General features: G+C 40.8%; 1 protein-coding gene across 3 annotated transcripts in view; it reads right to left on the reverse strand.

Annotated features, from left to right (window-relative positions):
- The window catches only part of kcnip4a (potassium voltage-gated channel interacting protein 4a), a 178,861-nt gene extending 164,347 nt beyond the window's left edge, over nucleotides 1–14,514 (reverse strand). For 2 of the 3 annotated variants that reach the window (XR_004502962.2, XM_033651751.2), the window contains exon 1: nucleotides 14,324–14,514. Coding sequence is in view for 2 of the 3 variants with exons in the window: in XM_033651751.2 (XP_033507642.1) it covers nucleotides 14,324–14,384 (61 nt within the window). In the remaining variant the exon portion in view is untranslated. The remainder of the gene's footprint in view (nucleotides 1–14,323) is intronic. The other variant, XM_033651755.2, reaches the window with a different exon arrangement.
- Between the last annotated feature and the right edge of the window lie 7,361 nt (nucleotides 14,515–21,875).

Genomic DNA, 21,875 nt, shown 5'->3' on the forward strand with positions numbered 1-21,875 from the left:
TCATTGAAAAAAAACAACAACATCAAAAAAAACACCATGGGTGTCAGCTTGCTTGAGGGAGTTTACCACAGAGCTAAAAGTTTTAGGTAAGGTAAATGATCATGGCTAATAACAACAAGCTAGACTACTTGCTGATGTTTGTAATTTCCAGTAAATATCACAATATAAAGCCTGTTTTCTGTTTAAAAAGTAACGTTACAAACATAAGAAGACATTAAGTCTCCAGTCTGATCTGGAGCTCACAGCTGATTTTTACGTAATTTATATGACTTGAAAGTAGTGAATAATATAATGTATTCAGTGTGGACAGAGAGCTCCAATGTAAGGCAATACAACGTAGTAATAGTTGGATGCTTGTTTGCTGTTAGGACACGGTGTCATTATGTTCCACCCAGGAGCAGCTGCTGAGTCAAGTGTGTAGAATTTGGGATACCGGTCCAGTTCAGTCTGGTCTAGTCTGGTCCAGCTCTTAATGTCAAACTGGCTTAAAAAATTCTACACCAGCCCAACCCCATTAAACATTATTCTTGGACTGCCCCCTTATAGTCAACCAAAGGTTAGTCGACCAGAAAGGTCACTGGTCAGCAAGATTTCACTGGTTGCTGAGGAGCAGAAAAAAGTGAAGCTCTATTAGGAGCTGCACCATGTCAAAATAAATCAAAACATATGACTGGACCATGTGGGAATTTAATTTAAAAAGGACAAAACACAGAAAGAGGCCACGCTCAGCAGTCAGACAGGAGTCATTTTACAAACCAATCACAGCCAACAGATATCTTTCCTTTTTTCCGTAAATATTCAGTCTGATAAATACGGAAAAGTTGATCACTTTAGTGCAGGGCTACCCAGAGCTTTATATCTGTCCCATGGACGATAGGCCTACACACTTATAAAACAGTGCCTGGAAGAAGATCAGCTCTGCACTCAGGATTTCAGGTAGGTCGGACCCTAAATTACAGGGTTGACTATTGGTCGACTAGGAAAATTCTTCCTAGCCCTACATTATTCCTTCATTTAGATCACAGATTTCAAAGTGGCAGATAAAATTTCTGAGTGGTAGACAATAAAAAAAATACTTGACTGTCACAATGGCAAAAATATGAAATGAAATGAAGTTACATTTTTTACTCTCTAATATTAGTATCTGGCCTAAAAATCCAGTATCAGTCAGACTCTAGTTATGTGAAACAAAACGAGTCATGTTTCCATCCACTCAACATAAAAAATTAAAAATCAAATTACTCTCCACTGGAGTCCTAAATTTGCACAGAGCCAAGAGGAAACCGCCCCAAATCAGGCAACATCATGTGGAGTAACACATGCAGAAAATTCAGTCTGTATACTAAAACATGAGTTTTCCAAGCAGTTAAAGACACGGCATGTGTACTGCCTATAATTTGGTACCTGCGGTTATTACACAGGCTAGTTAATAACATGTCGGGCAGGAAATCTATAGGCATCTCAGCAAGTTTTGGAGAAGTTTGGTGGAGTTGTTGTGGTCCCAGGTTGCCAGCACAGACTGGAAAGCTTGCTTGAAGTGGAATTTGAGGCAGCAGTAGCAAGACGCACAGCACAATAATGATTATAGTCCTTCTCAAAACCATTCTGCAATGAAGATACAACTGTTGGCAGGCAAGCTTGCTTATGGCATTTTACAGAAACAGCTGAGGCAGCAACAAATGTAAAAAAAGAGGGCAGAGTATTGAGTGTGGACTTTTAGATTTTTACTGCTTTTGTGGATCTTAATTGTTTCTCTATTAGAGACGTCGATTGATTAAGTCAGAGGCCATTTGCTGATATACATTGTGAAATCACTTTAGATCCCACAGTTCTATTCTTGGGTAATAAAAGCTTCAGATTATAATTGCTTTGATTTGGATGGCTGCTGTGCATGAAAAAAAATAAAAATGAGAGAAATGCTGCTGTAAACAACTTCAAATTGCATACATTATTTCATCATACACAAGTAAACCAAGACACTGCCACAGCCTGAAGCCCCGCACACAAACAACTTCACCTTTTACTGAATAACTGAGAGCATTATCATGTCATTTCCATTTTACCAAGTCCTTTTTCAATGTGTTCCTGGTCTGGGTCACATTTAAAAAAAATGCACTTAGATTTACATGTGATTCTGCACCAAAATAAGCTGCCCTTTAAAAGCAGCAAACACATTAAATATCTGACATCCTAAGAGACTTTTTACTCAAATTCAAGCTCTGTGGTAAGCAGTGTTTCTGTGGATACTAGAGGGGTAATGATCCATTGATCCTGATTGATGTATCGATTCAATGGTCAACAATCCAGTATCATCAATGAAAAGTGAACACATCGATCCATCTTGAGGAAACGATTTTATTTTGAAAGTCTGTGTCACCGTCAAACAGCACCATGCAGAAGGCGAGCAGCCCAGAGAAAGATGACGAGGACAACGATATCTTTCCCTTCTTCTGTAAATATTCAGTCAGATAAAATCTGAAAAGTTGATCATTTTAGTGCAGGGCTACCCAGAGCTTTATATTGTCCCATGGATGAAAAGCCTACACACTTATGAACGGCGTCTGGAAGAGCATCAGCTCTCCACTCAAGATTTCAGGTAAATAGGCTATACCATGCTTGTAAAGGTTGCTTAGCAACCACAGACACAACCTGCCGCCGCACTCTTGAAAGCTGGCACAGAAAAGGCACAATAGTAGTGCCCAACAATCGTCCTTGCATTTTCCAGGCGGTTAAAGACAAAGCATGTGTACAGCCCCTAATTTGCAGGCCTGGTACTTGCGATTATTCCACAGACTAGTTAATAACGTGTCGGGCAAGAAATCCAAAGTGTGGGATCATTTTGAGAAGGTGAAGGACGAACCCAAGGTGATATGTAAACTCATCTTCATTGGTCGACTACAAACATGACGTATCATCTGAAACATGTCAGTAGCTACATGCCCATTAGCCACTTAGCACAATCATTAGTCATTAACAGGCGGCTCGCTCAGTGTGTGACGTGCACTTGTAGATATAATATAGGCCTATATTAATGAAGGTTCATTAGTACGGTTTTGTATTTCTCTGTAATGTAGCACAGTGTTAACAATGTTACTGATACTATTCTTTCTCACACCTTCAACTCAAACCATTGTGTTGCCCCGCCCAAAATATTTAATTTTAATGATTAAATTAATATTGTTTACATGTGGACGACTCGTCGACTAATGGCCCTAAATGATGACTATTGGTCTACTAAGAAAATTCTTGTACAACTTGGATCTAATTGTCCTAATTTTGCTAAATTGCTGGCTTCTTTGCAACACATCCATTTGTCCAAAAGACTGAGTTTCTGACTTTAGGTGTGTTTCCAGATGTTTGTGATTACTAATTACTTTGAAGAGTCTGATGTCATCGTAACCAATAGAAACAATGGACAAACTTCTGAAAATGAGATGCAACTTGAACTAAACGTCAATAATCCTTTAAGACTATCATGTTCCTAAAAAAAACTGAAGTCTTTACTCTACCATTTAAACATCAGGTTGGTGTGATTTCTGCATAAACACTTCAAATGCTGTGCCAGCATGCCAAAATGCTAAACTTGTAATTAAATAATGATGAAATTAAATAGGTATTTGAGTGTATTCAATTAACAGAGGTTCAATGCAGTCAGATTCAGAACCAGTCAAACACCAAAGTACCCTCCAGAACTTCCCATACATTTACCTCCCCCTGTCCCTTTAAGGCATACCGTGACTCTGGCCTTTTTGTCTCAGTGTTGCAGGCGATTTTGGAAAAGCTTAAGGAATATTAACAACCCTGCTGTCTCAGTATAAAATGATGGAAGACACACATTCAAGACAACAGGCTCATTTGAACCAAGCCCTGCATTTCCATAAAACCTTGCAAGGATAACGCAATAGCCCATTACAGAAGCCATTACCCGTAGCAAAGGAGCTTGCTGCCCAGCAGCATCAGCAACATAACATGAATTCAGCCCCTTTTTATTTTACTTTATTTTTTATGTTCTCCGCCACATTAGTAAGTCGAGCTCATTAATTGCCTTTACTACTCAGGTATAATGTTAATGCTTAGGGCTGTGGCAGTAAAGAGGAGCTATATGTAAAGTCTTTTGGAAATTAACACTTTAATTAGGCCTTCATTTAATCTTTGTAAGAGGTTGTAATGAAATCTACTTTACCTGGAAATCCGCCTGTTTTAATTCCTGTGTGTCGAATATGAAGCTACGGTGAGATACGAGAAGTGGATGGAGGACCCAACAATATTAGTTTTCCTTTCTAGATTTGTGATGTCAAGATAGAAGGAAAACATTTTGTGTTGTCGGTAATATATCAGTCACATTATGTCTTTGCCTTGTAGTATACTCCTACACCTGGGGATTGTCACTGGCATACACTGTATATGAACAGACTTTACGCTACAGTTGAACTATGCATGGGGAGTTCGCAATTACAGCTCTTTTTGAGCCTCGTCAGCCTGTTTTGCTTTGTTTTGTACAGAAAGGCACAAATGCATAAATAAAGTGTTCCAAAACAAAGAAGGGAAACATTAATTTAAGGATTTCTAAACCTTTAAAAACTATTGCCTCATCCTAGTCTGCCCCAGTCAAACTTTCAACACACACACACACACACACACACACACACACACACACACAATAGCTACAGCCACTGCAGAGCCCTATAAAAAGATGCTGCCACAAGTCTGAACCATAAATCAGAGTGCTCATTATTCACTGTTGCAATAGCTTGAAATGAACCGCTGCTTTCGATGCCATCTCTCCTTCCCAGCTCCAATGTCATGGTGGTCAGAAACTCTACGGTTTGGCATTAGCCGGTCAGTTGGCAGTCACAGCAGGGCTGGACAGTATACGCATTAAGCTATGTGCATCGAGGCTGGCTGTCTCTGTATCTCCCTCCATCACACACACTTTCCTTTCCCAGTTTCTCACACACCCACAGTGACCTTGTCCTCCAAAGTGATGGCTAAAATTAGCAGAACGCATGAGGGGAAACAGCCCACTGGATTAAATAAACTGCAATGCAGTATTTAAAGATGGGAAACGTAGGCTAATCTTGGTGAAGTCAGAGTATGTATCAGTATATCCCGGATCCATTTTCTTTCTCGTTTTGAAACACGAGAGCGCCATAACTGCGTCCTTGCGGAAACAGTAGTTGTTCCTTTATTTACTTAAGCTGACCTGAAATCGATACAATCACTTCTTGAACCATGGCCCGAGTAATCTGATAGTAGTCTGATACCGGCCTTGAGAACGCCAAGATCAGTGTCAGATTTACAGAAGAAAAGGTCTCTATAGTTTCTTGATGTACCTTTGCACTACAATAAGCTTCTTTCCCAGCCTGGTTGTACCTAAGGAATCCTGCACTCCCAGAACGCAACCGGTTTATTCAAATTACAACTATCAACAGCTTCAGTTGCAAAGACCAATCAAAAGGTCACGCAAGATAATGAAAAAACGGCTGCGTTACCCACCTAACAATCTCACTGATGCAATTATGTGCCAATCACAGCATTTGTTCATTATCATACTTCAATTATGCACCAGTATTAATTATTGCACGAATAAGGGTTCAGCACTTCTTAAATAGGTAATTGACAAAGCTCTTGGGAGAAGGCGACTCAGCATAATGAAAATGAATAGTGAGGACAGTCCATCAGTTCACATTTCCCTGGTCTCTCTCAGACTTGCTCCCTCTTCCACTTGTTAAATTGACTGTGGCATTATGGCCACTGTAGCAGACAGTTTTAGAGCAGACAAAAAAAACATAAAAAAGTAAGAGATGTCCAACACACAGCATATACTGCTACAAGAAAGTATAGACACTGGCACATATCTTTGAGGAAGCACACTTTCAAACAAGCAAAACCTGACACAAACCCACACACACACACACACCTCAGGAGACACGCATTGAAACCTTTTACCACTTCTGCCCTCTGTGAGTGTGTGTCGTTTTCTGAGTCAATGTGTTGGAATGCCTCCATAAATTATTCAGCCGCAGCGCCTGCTATCTGAAGATAACAGTGGTTCTTTATCGGTCAGCGTGTACAGAGACACTGCGCCGGTGACTATACAAGCACCTGGAGGGATTTGGGACACCTTCTGTGTAAGGATGCGTGTCACTGTGGCAGTGAAGCATACAAAGGAATATAGTCTATCAGCAGGTTTACGTTGTAAGGTCACTTTCATTTTCTCTGGGGGTATGCTCATTTTCAGCTCATCAAACAAGGGGCAATTTTTTGCCAGTGCGTAACTAATGTGGACTTAAGATCAGGAAAGTTACCTGCCATTTACTTTTGTTTTAAGTATTGAGGACAGAGGCAGTTTCTTTGAGAAAAAAAATCTACTACTGACAAGAAATCCTAAATACATGTGTGCCAACAACATCAGGGGGAATCATAACATTTATATTTGTCATATCATACAGGTACCTAAACTGGCACATGAACAAACAAAGACTTGACATTACATAAAAGCAACACACATAATACAAACCATGATGGAGATGGGTTTGCCTTTTCAATGGCACATACAGCAAATGGCACCATTTTTAATTTAATGTGAGCTCTTCTTTAAACACAGGCATATTTCTACGGTGGCAATCTGATTTACTTGCAAGTGTCTGTTTTCTGCCCAACATGTTCATGGAGGGCCCACCATCTCTATGGGCCCCTCACCCCAGGGGCCTCAGTGCAACCGCCCTGCCTGCACTGTCTATATTTGCACCCCTGTATTCTGTTGTTTTATCAACACTTCAACATTGCGTAAATGTTGTTAACTCCATTTTGCCACAGACTCACAGAGGCAGTAAACTATGTAAAGACATTTTGCTCTTGCTGAATTGGACAAGGCAGCTACAGCTACAGCATTTAGTCAGTTAGCATTATTAGTCAATCAACAACAATTTAATCATCATTGTAAGTATTTGTCAAAGGAAAAATGCTCAATTTCACAATTTTCAGCCTCTCAATTGTTAATATTTCCTTGACAGATGAATCTGTACTGAAAAAAGCAGCTTTATCGTCACTAATTATATGATTACATGCAATTATATTATTGTAACCTGGCCTGGTACAACATGTAAATCAAAAACAACACTTTTTACATGTCTAACCATGTTAGCATATAATACAAGGGATGTGCACAGACCAACAATTGACTTGATGTCAACATGAGATATAATCTGCTATGACAGCTAAAAGGGCGAACAGAGGCGCCCTCCTTTAAAGTCAATACAAACAAAGCATGCAATAAGTTACACAATAAATATTGTAGTGACATCTGCCCACTGAGTCCAGGCTTACAGCTTAGCAACTGGCTGACAAGTGTGTGAAAAGGTTCTTCTTTACCAGTTAGACGCCATTTCCTCAGTATAACCACTTGGTGTCAGCCTTGCACACTGCATGGATGCCACAGCTACCATACAGTCCACACACTCCTTCCACGATTTTCAAGGTTGAATCTTAGTTGACATAACATTGTTAAATATCTACAGATAATTACTTAAGCCACTGTGGATAAGTCTACTGACAATCATTGCTGTTTTACGCCAACTGCTGTTATATTCCAATCTATTTTCAGGTCTACTGTAATTAACAAGATGGACTCAGGCTGGCATATGGCTTATGTCCGTATGCTTTACATGTCATAATCTCCCATCGGAACGACAGATATGTTTCGTATTGTGTAGTCTATATTAAGTGCTGGCAGTTCTACCCCAGAGGACGTGGAGTTTTGGAGGGACTAAAGCCCAGAATAGGCTTTTGAGCCGCCCCCCCCCCCCCCCGCTCGCGCATTGGGACAAGAAGAAAGACAGACGGACCCTCCAGTTGGCCACTCATGCCAGGCCTGCCTCCACATATGGCCTGTATGATGTTCAGCTCTGACACCATTTCATCAAGGACTCCTTGGAAAGACTCATCCTACCAGACATACTGCTGCTTCTTCAATGTTAGCGCCATAACTCTTTTTTGTTCAGATTTTCTGAGGCAAAGTGCAGAGTAATGTTGGGGGAGTGAGGTGTGACGAAGTTGGAACTGATCTAAAAGCACATAGTAATGCATTGTTTGTGCTTATTTGTAGAATGATAATAATCCAAGCAGATGCAGTGATAAATACAAATGATTGCTAATTTGTGCAGGTTATGTTTAAAGTCCCAGGATATCAAAGAATGTTCCAACAGAGCAGAGCATTGTGGGAAAACAGTCAACAGCCGAACCCATATCATAAAACTAATTAAATTGCCTTGATGCGAAAATTAAGTCATAAGTCAGGACACTAAAGTTGCCAGTAATCATTAATTTTATATTGCAGATTATCCTATGGATGTGTAAGGTGCTGCAGCATTACCCAGCATGCACTTAAAAGCAGGGATGCACCAATCTAATTCAGATAATACTGGCTCAAATAGCTCGATCGGGTATCTGTGGCAATGGGGCCGATCTATTCTTTTTACGTCCGAATACACATGCACCTAACTACGTCAAGCCTCAACACACAACAGCTTGCTGGTTACATACATGCTGTGTTCACACTACAAGCAACAATGCAGCAGTGTGACCAGCCACATAATCGGCAAGTTGCTGCTGAAGTGTTGCTCAAGCACTCATTAACATAGTTTGCCGTCACGGGCTTGTGTTTGTCTGCGAATTCGACAAAACACCTGCACTGGACGTCATCTTAAATTTGTATTTGGTTCATTTAGCATTACAATACACATTAAGCTAGCATAGAGTCAGTAAACTAAGCTAACTAACACAGAACTAAAGCCAGAAACAAAATATATGATTGGTTGAAGCTTCACTGGAAAAAGTTAAAGCCAGCTCAGCTTTTGTTTGTAAAGCCTCACGTCCATTCATATTGAAACGCGGGTGTCAGTTTGTAGCTTTATGTCACCGGCTTCCATTGAAAATGACTTGTAGCCTGTTGCTGTATTGCTCATAGTGTGAACACAGCATGATTCAAGTCGTTTCCACGCAGTGAAGCATACAGCTTATTAAACACAGGTACTGGATCAGCAGGCCTACTCAGTATCAGCCGATACACCCTGGACAGGTTGCCAGCCCATCACAGGGCCCCAGAGCAAGCTGTTGAGAAAAGGAATGGAAGAGTATCACTACGCTCGCTTTTGCTTTACTACATTTTCCTCTCATGTAATGTAGCTTACAGTTTTGTTTGTCTGTGGAGGTTCAGCGTCCTGCTAAAAGACAATTATAAAGCAGGGGTTCCCAGCCTGAGAATCAGAACCCACACAAGAAATCACAAAAGTAAAATCACTTCAAATTAACTACTTGGAAATGTGGGAATCAAACCTGCAACTTTTTGACTATGGGACAGTGACTGTGACTGGCAAGCCACTCTGCCACAATGCAGAATGCCATAACTGATAAACGACCAAAAAAAAAAAAAAAAAAAGAATGTTATGCAATCGATCCTTTATCAGACTGGAAAAATAACGAATACAGAGCAACTGTCTGATGCTACACACTGTGTTAAAATGTCAGTGGCATACTTAAACTAAAAATAGATGGACATTTTTCACAGTTGCTTAAAGCTCCGAAAGGCATTTCCTCCGTCTTCCTTCCAGTCTGAAGAAATGCCACAAACGTCTTGGCAGGTCAGTCAGTTCATTGCATACTGAAGCAAATTCTGCTCATCAGAAATTTAATTCACTGACTCTCCTTATCCGTCAGAATGACAATAAACAATATTATTAAATATCTATAAAGACATATTATGTATATTACAGAGTTAAGAGAAACTTAAGCCTTGAAACATTATTCCTTGTAACTTCTTTAGAGGTACGTTCTTGAGTTGTTGGAAGACGCACTTCAATTTCCGAACAGAAAGGTGAGAAATGTCAGTTGACCAAATTTTCTTTTTTTTCTGCTATTTTTCTGAGCACCAGGGAATGTGATTTATCTTCAATATGACCTTGGCACAAACAAAGAAAGACGCGTTTGCAAGCTGAGGCCAAGCATTGCCACCCAGTTGGCATGGGCTGTTTGGCACTCTATGCGAGGAAGTCAAATGGAGTGAATCTGTGGCATAAACAAGCCTGCGGGTGGAAGTATAAACATGAAAGGCGGGCCACTTCTTTAAGCCTTCAGCAATCATAAACAAACACCTTATGTTCTGCTGTCCCTATAGTTATCGCCACAGCAACGATGCTCCAAACACAAGCTTCACTTTTACGCCCCGATCCGTCATCCTGTGTCTCAATCACCGTCTTCCTCCACCTCTCCCTCTTTGTCCCCTGTATCCTAACCTCATCCTTTTTTCCTTCCACTCCTCCTTCCCTTATTCTTCTCTGGCCTGAGTCCCAAGGCAGATGGTCCATGCAAGCAGATGCTCCCCACCCAGTCTCTCGAAGGGAAAAACAAAGGCTGGATCCAAAGCAAACAAAATCTGCTGGAAGGTGCCCAGGAGGGGAGCAGGAAGTTCGTGGTACAATTAATCCCAGATTTGACCAAGGACCGGCTTTTTATCGACAGGTAGAGGGAAAGCACACAGGTGGTCACAAAAACAATCTACCGATGATGAAGACGTCTTTCTGGGTCCCATCTTGATGCTAAGGAGTACAATTAACTTCACAGCAGTTGGTGTGCCATTAAGACCATCTGACGTGCCAAATCTGACTGTTTAATAAATCAAACGGTCCAATTTGAATCTATTTATAGAGTGAAGTGACTATAAAACTAGGAAAACAGATATGAAAAATCAGCGATCCTTGCAGATGTCTTTATCATAAAACCTTTATTGATTTCTCTTCATCAAGAGGTGCAAAGCAAGACTAGATAAAGTCACACAATTACCTCTGTGATTTTCACAATTAGAAATAAAAACAATGCTACCTGAACATGCTGTCAAAATAGGTCTTTTATAAAGCTGCCACTTGCTAAAAATGTCAAATTATGAGTCTCCTTTTAAGGAGTTTATTAGAATAATCTTTCCGCCATACTTTGAAATCACCGTCACAATGTAATTTATTCCAACAACAAATCAAACGGCACATTTTTTTTTTTGGCAGTAACACAAAGACAGAAAACCTTTCAGATCGGTGATCCTGCACAGCATACTGTCAAAACTTTCCTCTGAAAAACTGACACACACACCATTCTGCTGTCTGACAGATTTAGAGCAGTTTCTTCAATCTGTATCTTTACTTCGCTGTGATCTCGGGACCACTGGCTGACAGCTGCTGAGAAAACACACACCGCATGTGGTCAGTTCTCCACGTCACAAAAGCTCAAAGCTGACATCTAAGAACAGACTAAATACACTATGGTTGTTTTCTTGCCTCTGCAAAACAATTTCGTGGATTTTAGCACAAGCACTGCGGCATATTATTCAAGGACATTCTAAACTGTGTTTTTCTAGACAACTTATATATTATAAGTTATAATTAGCTATATTTTTTAGGCCATCTTCAATCACTGTGTCACAGAACCTAACGTTCAATAAAGTAAGTGGCTGTTTTTGTCATAACATGCACCAACAAACCCTGTAAACTCTGTCCTGAAATCTCATTGACTCAGGGATAGCATTAATAAATGCTGCTAATAGGTTGTTGCCCTTGGTTGCATCACTGTCAAAGTACATAACACAGTGGCTCAAACATTAAAATCCTGACTCAGTAGTCCTTAATATTGATTATTTCAGAAAGGTCTGTTTGTCCTCAGCGTAACTGTTCAGTCATGCATATGCAGATTTGTATTGTGGCTGACCTTCTGGATCTTTAACGCTCCGACTTAAGCTTGCACTGGTCCCTACGGGTGCACTAACATTGCATATATTGTGGGTTGTGTCTTGACTGACAGCAATATGCAAAGTTTTAGTGTATTGCTGTTAACTAACGTAGCAGGTTAAACATAAGCCAAAGGAATTCAATGCAAATCAGAGTAAAACAGCTTTGAGGTAATGCCTTACGGTAACATTTTTACTGTTTACTCTTCATTAATTAATGTTGTTTAGCATTTTTCAAAGCCCTGGACATACACTATGAGGCATAATTGGCTATGATAATTCATACTGACCTAAAGAAACCCACAACAGACACAACTTGTTCTCAACAATTTCAGCACATAAGATGGAGCTGGCCGTGGTGCTGAAAGTAGCTCATTCAGAACAATAAACCTTACGGGGCTGCGTTTCATATATCGCCTTTTTGAAACTCAGGGATACGGCACTAAAAGCAGAGAAATGTCTAGGGGAGCCGTTGGCACGCACCGACAGAAGTTGCAATGGTGATCTGAGAGAGCTCCAAGGCACTGATGCAAAGAATCACTGCACCGAGGAAGCAGCTCTTGGGAGGATCAGCTCATGGCTGGGTGGCTATAGCATTTTTGTGGGCGATTGTTGCATTTTAAGATTTCCCTGAGGAGGGATCATGATGTGGTAGCCCACTGGTGACAAAGCGGTGGGGACTTTAGAGTGTGAGGGAAGAGGAAAGGATGAACAAGCATATTGAGGAAGAAATACATACGTGAAATAATTTGGTTTCTTTCTACAAGAATCAGCGATTACTAAAAAATAAGGCCAGAAACAAAAGCAATGCATATTTCATGCCCCCTCAATTGACCCTCTGAAATGTAAGTCCTCTTACAATGAGAAACTCGGTCAGGAGTGCCAATTACAGTAAGCAAGGGAGGCTGCTGGAGGCAAACTATAGTTAAACCCCAAACCTTTCAGACTGAGTAAAAATCAAAGTTAACAGTCATAAAAATTTTAAAATAAGCTACTTCTGGACAGAGAACAGCAATCAATATCCTTCAATAACACAACACTTGTTTACACTCTCATCCTGCAGTATCCTATGACTGAGAAATTAGAGATAACAGACTGTAACCATCAGATGGCTTCACCACAACTAATGACTTATCTGGTCAAAAACTGAACATGATGTTCTCTGGGCTCATATCCACAATGATCTGGATTATTCAGCCCCTTTAGAGGCATTTGCTAAAGTCTGCATGTTCTCATTAGCTGCATCAAGTTTTACCACTCAATAGCAGTTATTTGAGCAGTTGTGTACAATGCTGTTTTCCATTTTTCACGCCATTAGTGAGAGAAAATCTAAATTCTGGACACACGTTGCTGAAGGGGTATTAAGGTTTGAGAGGAATACCTCTCAACAGCTCAAAATCCTGACATGTATCCTTAACAAAGGGATAATTAGAAGTCAATTAGGTTTGCAAATAAACATTAACCTGAGCCAGGAGTGATGATGAGCAGTTAACTGCTCTTGTGGCTCTGAGAGAGGCGGTGAGAAGCCTGAGGGGAAACCTATGGACTATAACTGAGTGATCATTATTCTGGATGCCAGCCAAGTACTGTGGGGGGGGGGGGGGGGGGGGGGGGGGACCCAGGAGAGGATTTGTCCTGTACTGTACTGAATCCATTATACTCTTTTTTTTCCCCACTGATGCCCATGTGCCCATGTACTCAAATTCAACTATCACAAGGGGGTTCAAAAGTTTCTTGCATACAAAGTGTGGGCTACAGCTGCAGATAAACATAAGCAACCAACTATCTTTAGTGCAACAGGGATTTCTAAACCTTACCAGCCAAAACAATGAATGCCTGGAGGTGAAATTATTCAGCAGGAACAAAACTAAACAGAAATTGCTGCTGCCCAGTTGAATTTCTGACAAATTGAACATAGTCGCCCACACAAACAGACCATCTACAAAGCATATTTTCCTTTCAAGAGAAGGCAAAAGTCCAGACATGACTCCACACAAAAGAAAACACATTTATGATGCAGAAGCATGCGAGCTAAAGTTTGGAGTGAGAAAAAATTAGGCTACGCCATACTCCATTTAAAAAAATCACCAATTTAATGTTGCCTTTCACCAACGGCACAGGTAAATGAACGATAATCACCTGTCAGTCACTTGTATAAAGTTTAACGTTAGTAATTGAATTAAATTGCAAGCTACCCCCATTACCAGTCTTTTTAGCTTATATACGAACGTTGAGGACAGTGTGAGATAAGCTAGTTAAAGTTAACGCTAACGTTAACATTCAGTTAGCTAGTTGTGTAACTTAACCGCTGCTTTTTAAAACAAAGTAAGTGTTCATTGTTACATTAATTGAAAGCCGAATTAAAGAGGAGTCCTGTAATCACATTAAAAACTTATTTTCACTGCACCCAGTCGATATTTTCGACCAAAAAGCAAGGCAACATTAATTTGTCATTTTTCTACCTGGAGTTTTGCCTGACGTTTTCTCCATGCACAGCAGAACCGTTAATCACCCAATTATCGGAAACGCCAAGACATGCGACCACTGTCCTACCAGGTGAAGAAACAGCAGCATCCACCTGGCCAGAAATGGTCTCCACTTTCTTTGTGTCCATAGTTTTTCCGACGGTGGACTTTTAATTTAGTCGAAAGAGCCTCGTCTCGGCCACGGGAGCTCGTCTGCACCGACTTGTCAACGGCTGGTACTAGTTGCTGCTCATTCAACTCCCAAGTTAAACACTGTGAGGCAGCGCGGGAGTCCTGCTCGTGCACCCAGCGGCGGGAGCGCGCATGGTGGGGATGGTGTGTCTGTGTGGTCTCAGTGTTTCATGAATTATGATATGTATTGCTGAAACGATTAGTCATTTAATCTTCCACTAACAATTCAGATAGATTTACTGATTAATTGTTTATAATTTATGAGGAAAATTACAAAATATTTGCTGCTGAAAACTGCTCCTCTGTTTTGCATTATTGCAAATTTCATGTTCTTAGGCTTTGGACAGTTGCTGAGCAAAAGTGACCTTTTAAAGAGATTAATCAATTAATATGGAGCATGGGCGGATAATGAGATAACAGGTGCCTGGGCACAGATTAGCAAAGGGCCCCACCACCTCTCCAACACAGGAGCAAGAAACACAGATGCTGGGGTGGCTTTGTGTCTCTTTGTGGTAATTTTGAGTCTCTTCCTGGTCGTTACAAGGCCCCCAGGACAACACATTCTCGCTCCGACCTCGTCACATTTTGACGTGTGGTCATGGATTTCCACGTCTACGTACAACGTGCAAGGTACCCTGGGCGTGTTGGTTGCTGATGTTCTGGGACACCATGTAAAGCTCTGCCTGTTACATGCATTGTCTTCTTTCAAAATACACTTTAGTTTTCACAGGAAATTTAACGTTCACATACAGTCTCTTTCAAGTTATGTACTACGTCAGTACAACACCACGAAATGACTTTTTTTTTCCTTCAACAACAAACACACATAGTTTGGTTTAGGCAACAAAAACACGTGGTTAGGTTTAGGTAAAAAGAACAGGGTTTGGTTTTAGAATCTTAAGGCACACGAACACCAATCTCTCGAGTGAATGTTGTGTTTGTTGGACCCATCCACCACCCCTCTGTTGGACTTTCGCTGCCTTAACTTTCGACCTTGTCCTGCCAAGTTTCCCCCTGACGCCACCGGGCATCCTTAAACTATACTGGCAACCCGCCGTGTATCATGCTGACATTAAAGGACACCTTTTTCGTTGGTTTCTGACACCACAAGTTACTGCCTAAACGTTGGATTTTGAAGACTTCGGAGTGAGACCAGGCTCCCCAGGAAGTGCATCAACTTCTTAAAGTCAATTTTCATAATGGCCAAAAATTATAGTTGGCCCTTCACTAAGCCCCGCCCCTTTGTGATGGCCCATCAAGCTTTTGCAAGCATGAAACCCACACTGTCAAACCACACGCCCTGAAGAAACTTTATAAAATTCTTGGAAAAAGCAACTTCAGTTAGACACAGACAGAGGGGTCTACAATATGTGTTTGAAAGATATATCCAGGATGTCAAAATGGCTCAGCAGCAAAAAAAGTTTACAAAGACAAAGATAGTAAGAAGCTAAAGCCGAACTATAGGCTACAGATCACAGTGTAAAAGTGAACCACCACATCACCTGACAACTGAGACAGAAGACAATAAAAGAAAAGGGAAACTTGCCGATATTCAACAAGCTGTGTGTCATCGCAATGTGTGCAAATCAACAGTGTTTTGCCCCCCCCCCCCCGGTGCACCTCCACCAGTGGACGGGCAGGGAACTCTGGGCAAAGCAAACAACATTCATCTGCACACACTGACACACAGCTGGCTGATATAACAGCAAAGTTTCCCTGCTTCCCTTCACTGGGTCCTGTAGAGCAGGGTGGGTCTTTTTTCAGTGTTAACTGAAAAGCAAAAGTAGCATGTGTATACATTCAAAAGGCTATACCTTCAGTAGCTAGCTAGCTAGCTGGCTAACCCCACAATGTGCAGGGTTCGATTTTGCTTTTGGAGCAGGGCAGAAATGTATATCTCCTTCCATCCTCTCCAGGTAACGAGTATCATTAATACACAGCATTCCCCAGGCACAACATTTAATTTGAAATCCACCACACCAGCCTGAAAATGAAGGAACCGGATCCTTGTCGGAGCTGACTGATGCTATGCTATGATTAGACAGTCTGTACTTGAGGGGCTGAACTTAGCAAAGTTTCAATTACATCAATGTGTGATGCCCTCCAGCCCAAAAAGACTTTTCCCTATTGACTTACATGGCAAAATAGCCGTCTGTAAATCAGTGGATACATTTTTTTGAGCGCCACAACCCCTGTGAAATTACACATTTCACGATCAGGGTTTAATCTATTGGTCCGATAACATTTGGAAAGTCTGGAAGAGCTGCATGATTTAATCATTTTATCGCTCTTCAAGTTAATAGAGCACTAAACCAGAAGTAGGCGGTTCGGCTGGTGGAAGTCTCTAATGTGCTCTATGGGCCGCACTTTGGCTTCATGCACCACTTACCAACTTTCATAGCAATGATCAGGGCCAATGCTGTATCCAGATCTCTTTATACATCCATGGTCAGTATGTGTTAATTTGACATTTGATGTTTAGCAAGTGAAGGCTAGGGGGGCTCCTGACAGTTTGGGCCCCTGGACCTGTGGCTGGTAGGCCCATGAAGTCATCCACTGAGATTCAGGAGGAAAACAATATATAAAAGCAGATGAATTCATAGTGATAATTATCTTTACTTGCGGTCTTTATTATATGTTTGAAAAGTGACTCACAGTGTGGTTTGTTTGGCATGCCATAGGCTGCATTAAACTTTTAAGCAGTGGTTCCCAAAGTGTGGCTCAGGGACCACCATGGGTCTTTAACAGTGTTTTCATCATAACTCTCTCCACTCCACTCTCCCAACTCACCACAGACAGTTTAGACAGTTACATAATTCTGCGCCAAGTCAAATCACTTCGGGATGCTGCCTGATAAAATGGGAGTCTGCAGACAAATGCACACATAGGCCACTGACAGCAGAGGAATCACACACATTCAATGCACAGTATTCAAAATGTTTCTTTTTCTATCTTGCATGCAGGCAAACTGCAGTATAAACAATATGTCAGCTACTTGACAGAACAGTGTGTCTGTAAACAGGCCAGGAGATTTTCCGCACATACTGTAGCCACACAATGAAAAAAGCCCGCTACAGCTGACAATAAAGCCCACGATGAAAAGATAAACCCAAAATAAATCAGACCTCCTCTTAGCAAGCCAAGACAACTGTCAGCTATTTTGAAGATTGGAACATTTTTAACAACATAGCACATCTGTTTCATGGCAGCGAAGAAGGAGAGTTTGCAAAGGATTGTTTCACTGTCTCCCAGGAATACCACAAAGGATAGAGTTGTGTGTCTCACTGTAAAACACACACTCAGTTCAGTCGAACACAATAGACAGCTTTAGACTAATCATGAAACAGGAGGCGATTTACTCAGCTGGTATTATGGGAAATTGCTGACACCTCAAAAAAAAAAAGACAAGAGCTTCTTCCTTAAACGATTTTGATGTGTGCGTTAGAGCAAGTAGCCACTTTGAACCTCGGTGTATATTTTTAGACATACTTATTTCTGGAATATGCATGAATTATATGCAGCAGATGCAAAAGAAAGTATGAACCAGGTGCTAGCAGATTTATGAAAATGAAAAGGAGTCCAAGAGCTGTATAAACTAGTCAAGACAAGTGTTGGTCGAGGTGAAAGGTGCATATAAACAGCAGCTTGCCTGATGTTTGATGTATTGTCTTTATGCCCTGTGAGCATCTTTCTATTCAAAGCGTTTAATCAAATCTGAAAACTGTTGTGAGATTATTGCCAGGCACTGCAATAAAACTTGTTTAGCCCTTTAAGCGAATCTGTTTAACTTTAATAAATGCTGATAATAAATGCTACAACGTGGTGTAGCAGTCGTAGCTACAGGGAGAAGCAATAAAGTTAGTGAACTGACTACACAGTAATATCTATGTAAAGTTTGCTGGCGTTAGCCCCTGTAAGCTACAGGTCATACCAGAGCGAGTAGGGCTACAGCAGTAAAAAGCCTGAGCTTATTAAATTCAGCAAGGGTGTGCTGTATTGCTTATGAATTAAAGATTCCATTTGTAGTGGGGGGAATATGGTCTTTCTTTTTTTAAGTTAAAACGTCTCACTTTTACAGGGCATATCAGCAATTTCTTGTACAGTCTGACGCAGTAGTCTCATCCATTTTCTACTTTTATTAAAGCGTGTTAAATCTAATTACCTATTAGCTTGTCATTAAGGTTTGACATTTTGTGTGCTTGTGTGTTTTCCTATGGAAAGTTGGATGAGAAGCTCAATACTGTTGTCATATTTTTCTGTTAAATATGAAGCTAGCAGTGGGTTAGCTTAGCTTATCTTAGCTTAGCTTAGCTTAGCACAAAGATTGGAAACAGGAGAAAACAGCTAGTCTGGCTTAGTACAACTAAATCTATTTACCAGAGGTGGAACCCAGCCATTGTTTTGCAAGTCACAAGTAAGTCTCAAGTCTTTGTTCTCAAGTCCCAAGTCAAGAGAGACAAGTCCCGAGTCAAGTCCCAAGTCCTTAACTTTGAGTGCCGAGTCCTAAACAAGTCACAATTTGCTCTTCAACAAATTATTTATTTGCTAAAACAAGTTTGCTATATAGTTCCTTGACGTTACCTGTTGAGCTTATGTTAGCTTAGCATTAGCTACCTAATGATGTTAATATTAGCCTCAACTTTTATGTTCTTTAGGCAACTTAAAATGTCAGAGTTCTGGTACCAAAGTTTTTCCGTTTCTTCCTTCATAATTTCTGACACGCATGTTTTGCATAATGCAAGTTGTTTTTTTGTTGACCACTGTTTGTACGTGAATGTAATTTTCTTTCGTGTAATTTTTTTCTGGTGCTCATTAGCATACGTTAGCTCTTCATGATTCTCTTCTGTAGCCTGACTGCATGCTGTCGGATTGTGGATTTGGGGAACTAAGTGTCCGCCTGCTGGGATGAACAGCGTTAATTTTAGTTGATTCAGGAAATGATAGGAAATTAATTGATTTGTGGCACGTTGTTTAAAATGACGTACTTTTAAATCTTATGGCCTGGGGAAAGGTATCAAGTTCTTTTTTTAAAGTTGAAAGGCTGAAGTTTAAGTAAAGTCATGAGTTATTGGTGTTAAAGTCCCAAACAAGTTGCAAGTTTTTTTTTTTAATTTTTTTTTAAGTCAAGTCCAAAGTCAACCAAATTTGTGACTCGAGTCTGACTTGAGTCCAGGTCATGTAACCTGAGTCCACACCTCTACTGCATTCCAAACAAAACTCTCAAATTTACATATTGTGTCTTGATTTTTTTGACCCGCACAAAAAATATAGCACTAAAATAACAATTATACAAGGGATATCTACGTGCTCTTTTCATCCTGTTTTCACATTTGTGCTACGCTAAGCTAACTGGCTGGCTATGGCCTTGTATTTAATGAACAATTATGAGAGTGGTATTGATATTTCCCAAAATGTCAAACTTTAGCTTTACTTTTTCTATAACTTTATAATAAATTGCTTAAGCCCACAATAATCTCTTTAACACAAATAAGTCAAAGAAAATCTCTTCACACTGTTCAGTATTTGGAAACCTCCATCCACATATGTCTGAAACCTTATCACAAACCCTACATAGCTCAGACAAGACAGATGCATTCCAATAGACAACCTTCAATTTCCGAGACGTGTGTATGTGAGGTGGCTACTGTCTGCAACTGTCACCATGAACAATGAGTGATACTGTTTTTGAGGAGGCTATAAATAACAGAGCACCTGGACAGAAAGATGAAGCCAAAATCTGCCCAGACAGACTGGCACAGGTAGATGGATGGCAGTGTGAGGGCATTAATGAGAGCACAGGTCCACCAACACATGGGGATGAGAGCTCTGCAGATGGCTTGATGTCATCATTATATGGCGATGTGTGTATGTGTGTGACTTTGCGAAACAAGATGGGAAATGGCATTGGAGAGTGACTGAACCTTATTTTTCCTGATAATTATAGGAAGAATTTGGAGGCAAAACAGCAACATATTTATGTGAGTCTGTCGAGGTCTTTGGTATGACACTTGTGGACAATAAGTATATTATTTTAACATATAATTAAAGTCCAGGTAGTCTGAAAACAAAAAAGGAATTATCTCTCGAAAGCACTATGGAAAACTATTTCAGTACACACACACACACTCAAGTGTGATTCTGATCTAATGATATCAAACCAGTAGCCGAGCCCTCCTCTCTTCGCACTGCCCTCTCCCTCGAGATCACCAAATGAGCATCTATTTCTGTCCTGCTCTCTGATAGTGCCCAAAGTTTAATCATGATATATTTTGGTTTGCACAAGGTCGCTGCGCTGTGTTTAATGAGGAGACTTTGCTCATATTAGAATCCCGTCGCTTCGATTCAAACACACAGTGAAAAAATGAACCCAATATCTTCATCACATACATTGCAGGGGTTTGAAAAGCACTGCAGGTTACGCTTTTATTTCTTTGGCATGCTACAATATCAGAGTCAGTTATGAGGTGAAAATCGTAGCTGATTTAGCAGTCTTCGGTGATTTGACAGGATGAGATGTGAAGTTGTATTCTCCAACCGTTGACAGGCAGATTATATATCTTATCTATCTTCTGCCAAGACACCTTAATCAATTTGAAAGAAATAAGACAGAAAGGTAAAGCATTCGTCTTATTCAGGCACAAGAATGACTGTCATAAAGGCGATCTCAGAAGCCATTAATGTACACTTACCAATGTAATTTAAAGAGGTAATGGGCTCTGTATCTTTCTGGTTTTGTCTTTGAGAAGTCATGGAACTGTCAAATGTGAGTTTAAACTTTAAGGACACAGCATGGCCAACTGCAGTAGAGACAAAAAATACATTCAAGTTCAATTGTTTCACATTTAAGACGCAGACACAGAACTAGGATTTGTTTCACTGAGGAAATATGTTCTGTGTTTCACCAGCTGGACAATAAATAACGACAACTTGACACGCCTTTGACATCGAGGTGGCCATCAGCAATTTCCATCGATCAGCCACAACATTAAAACCGCTTAAAGCTTAAGTGAACAGCATTGATCATGTCATTACAAGGCAACGTTCTGCTAGGAAGCCTTAGGCCCTGGCATTCATGGGGATGCCACTTGACACGCACCATCCACCCAAACACCATTACAGACTATGTACACCCCTTATGACAACTGCACTCCAGAATGGCAATGACCCCCACAGCAGGACACTGCGGCATGCCACACCACAAAAACTGCCCAAATTCCCAAGATCCCGATCTGACTGAGCATCCGTGGGACGTGCTGGTACCCCACGTCGCAACCCATAGAATTCAAAGTATCTGCCACCAACACCCTGATGCCAGACACAAACAGAGGTCCATGCTTCTACAGGTGAGAGGCCCCATTGTGTGACTTGGCTTCAACCTGTTGAGGTTTAGACACAGGACCTCTGGGGAACAGGCATGTCCCACAGATGCTAGATCGGATTGGGATCTG

This window comes from Epinephelus lanceolatus, chromosome 22 (assembly GCF_041903045.1).
Source record: "Epinephelus lanceolatus isolate andai-2023 chromosome 22, ASM4190304v1, whole genome shotgun sequence".
In the NCBI taxonomy this organism is placed as follows: Eukaryota; Metazoa; Chordata; class Actinopteri; order Perciformes; family Serranidae; genus Epinephelus; species Epinephelus lanceolatus.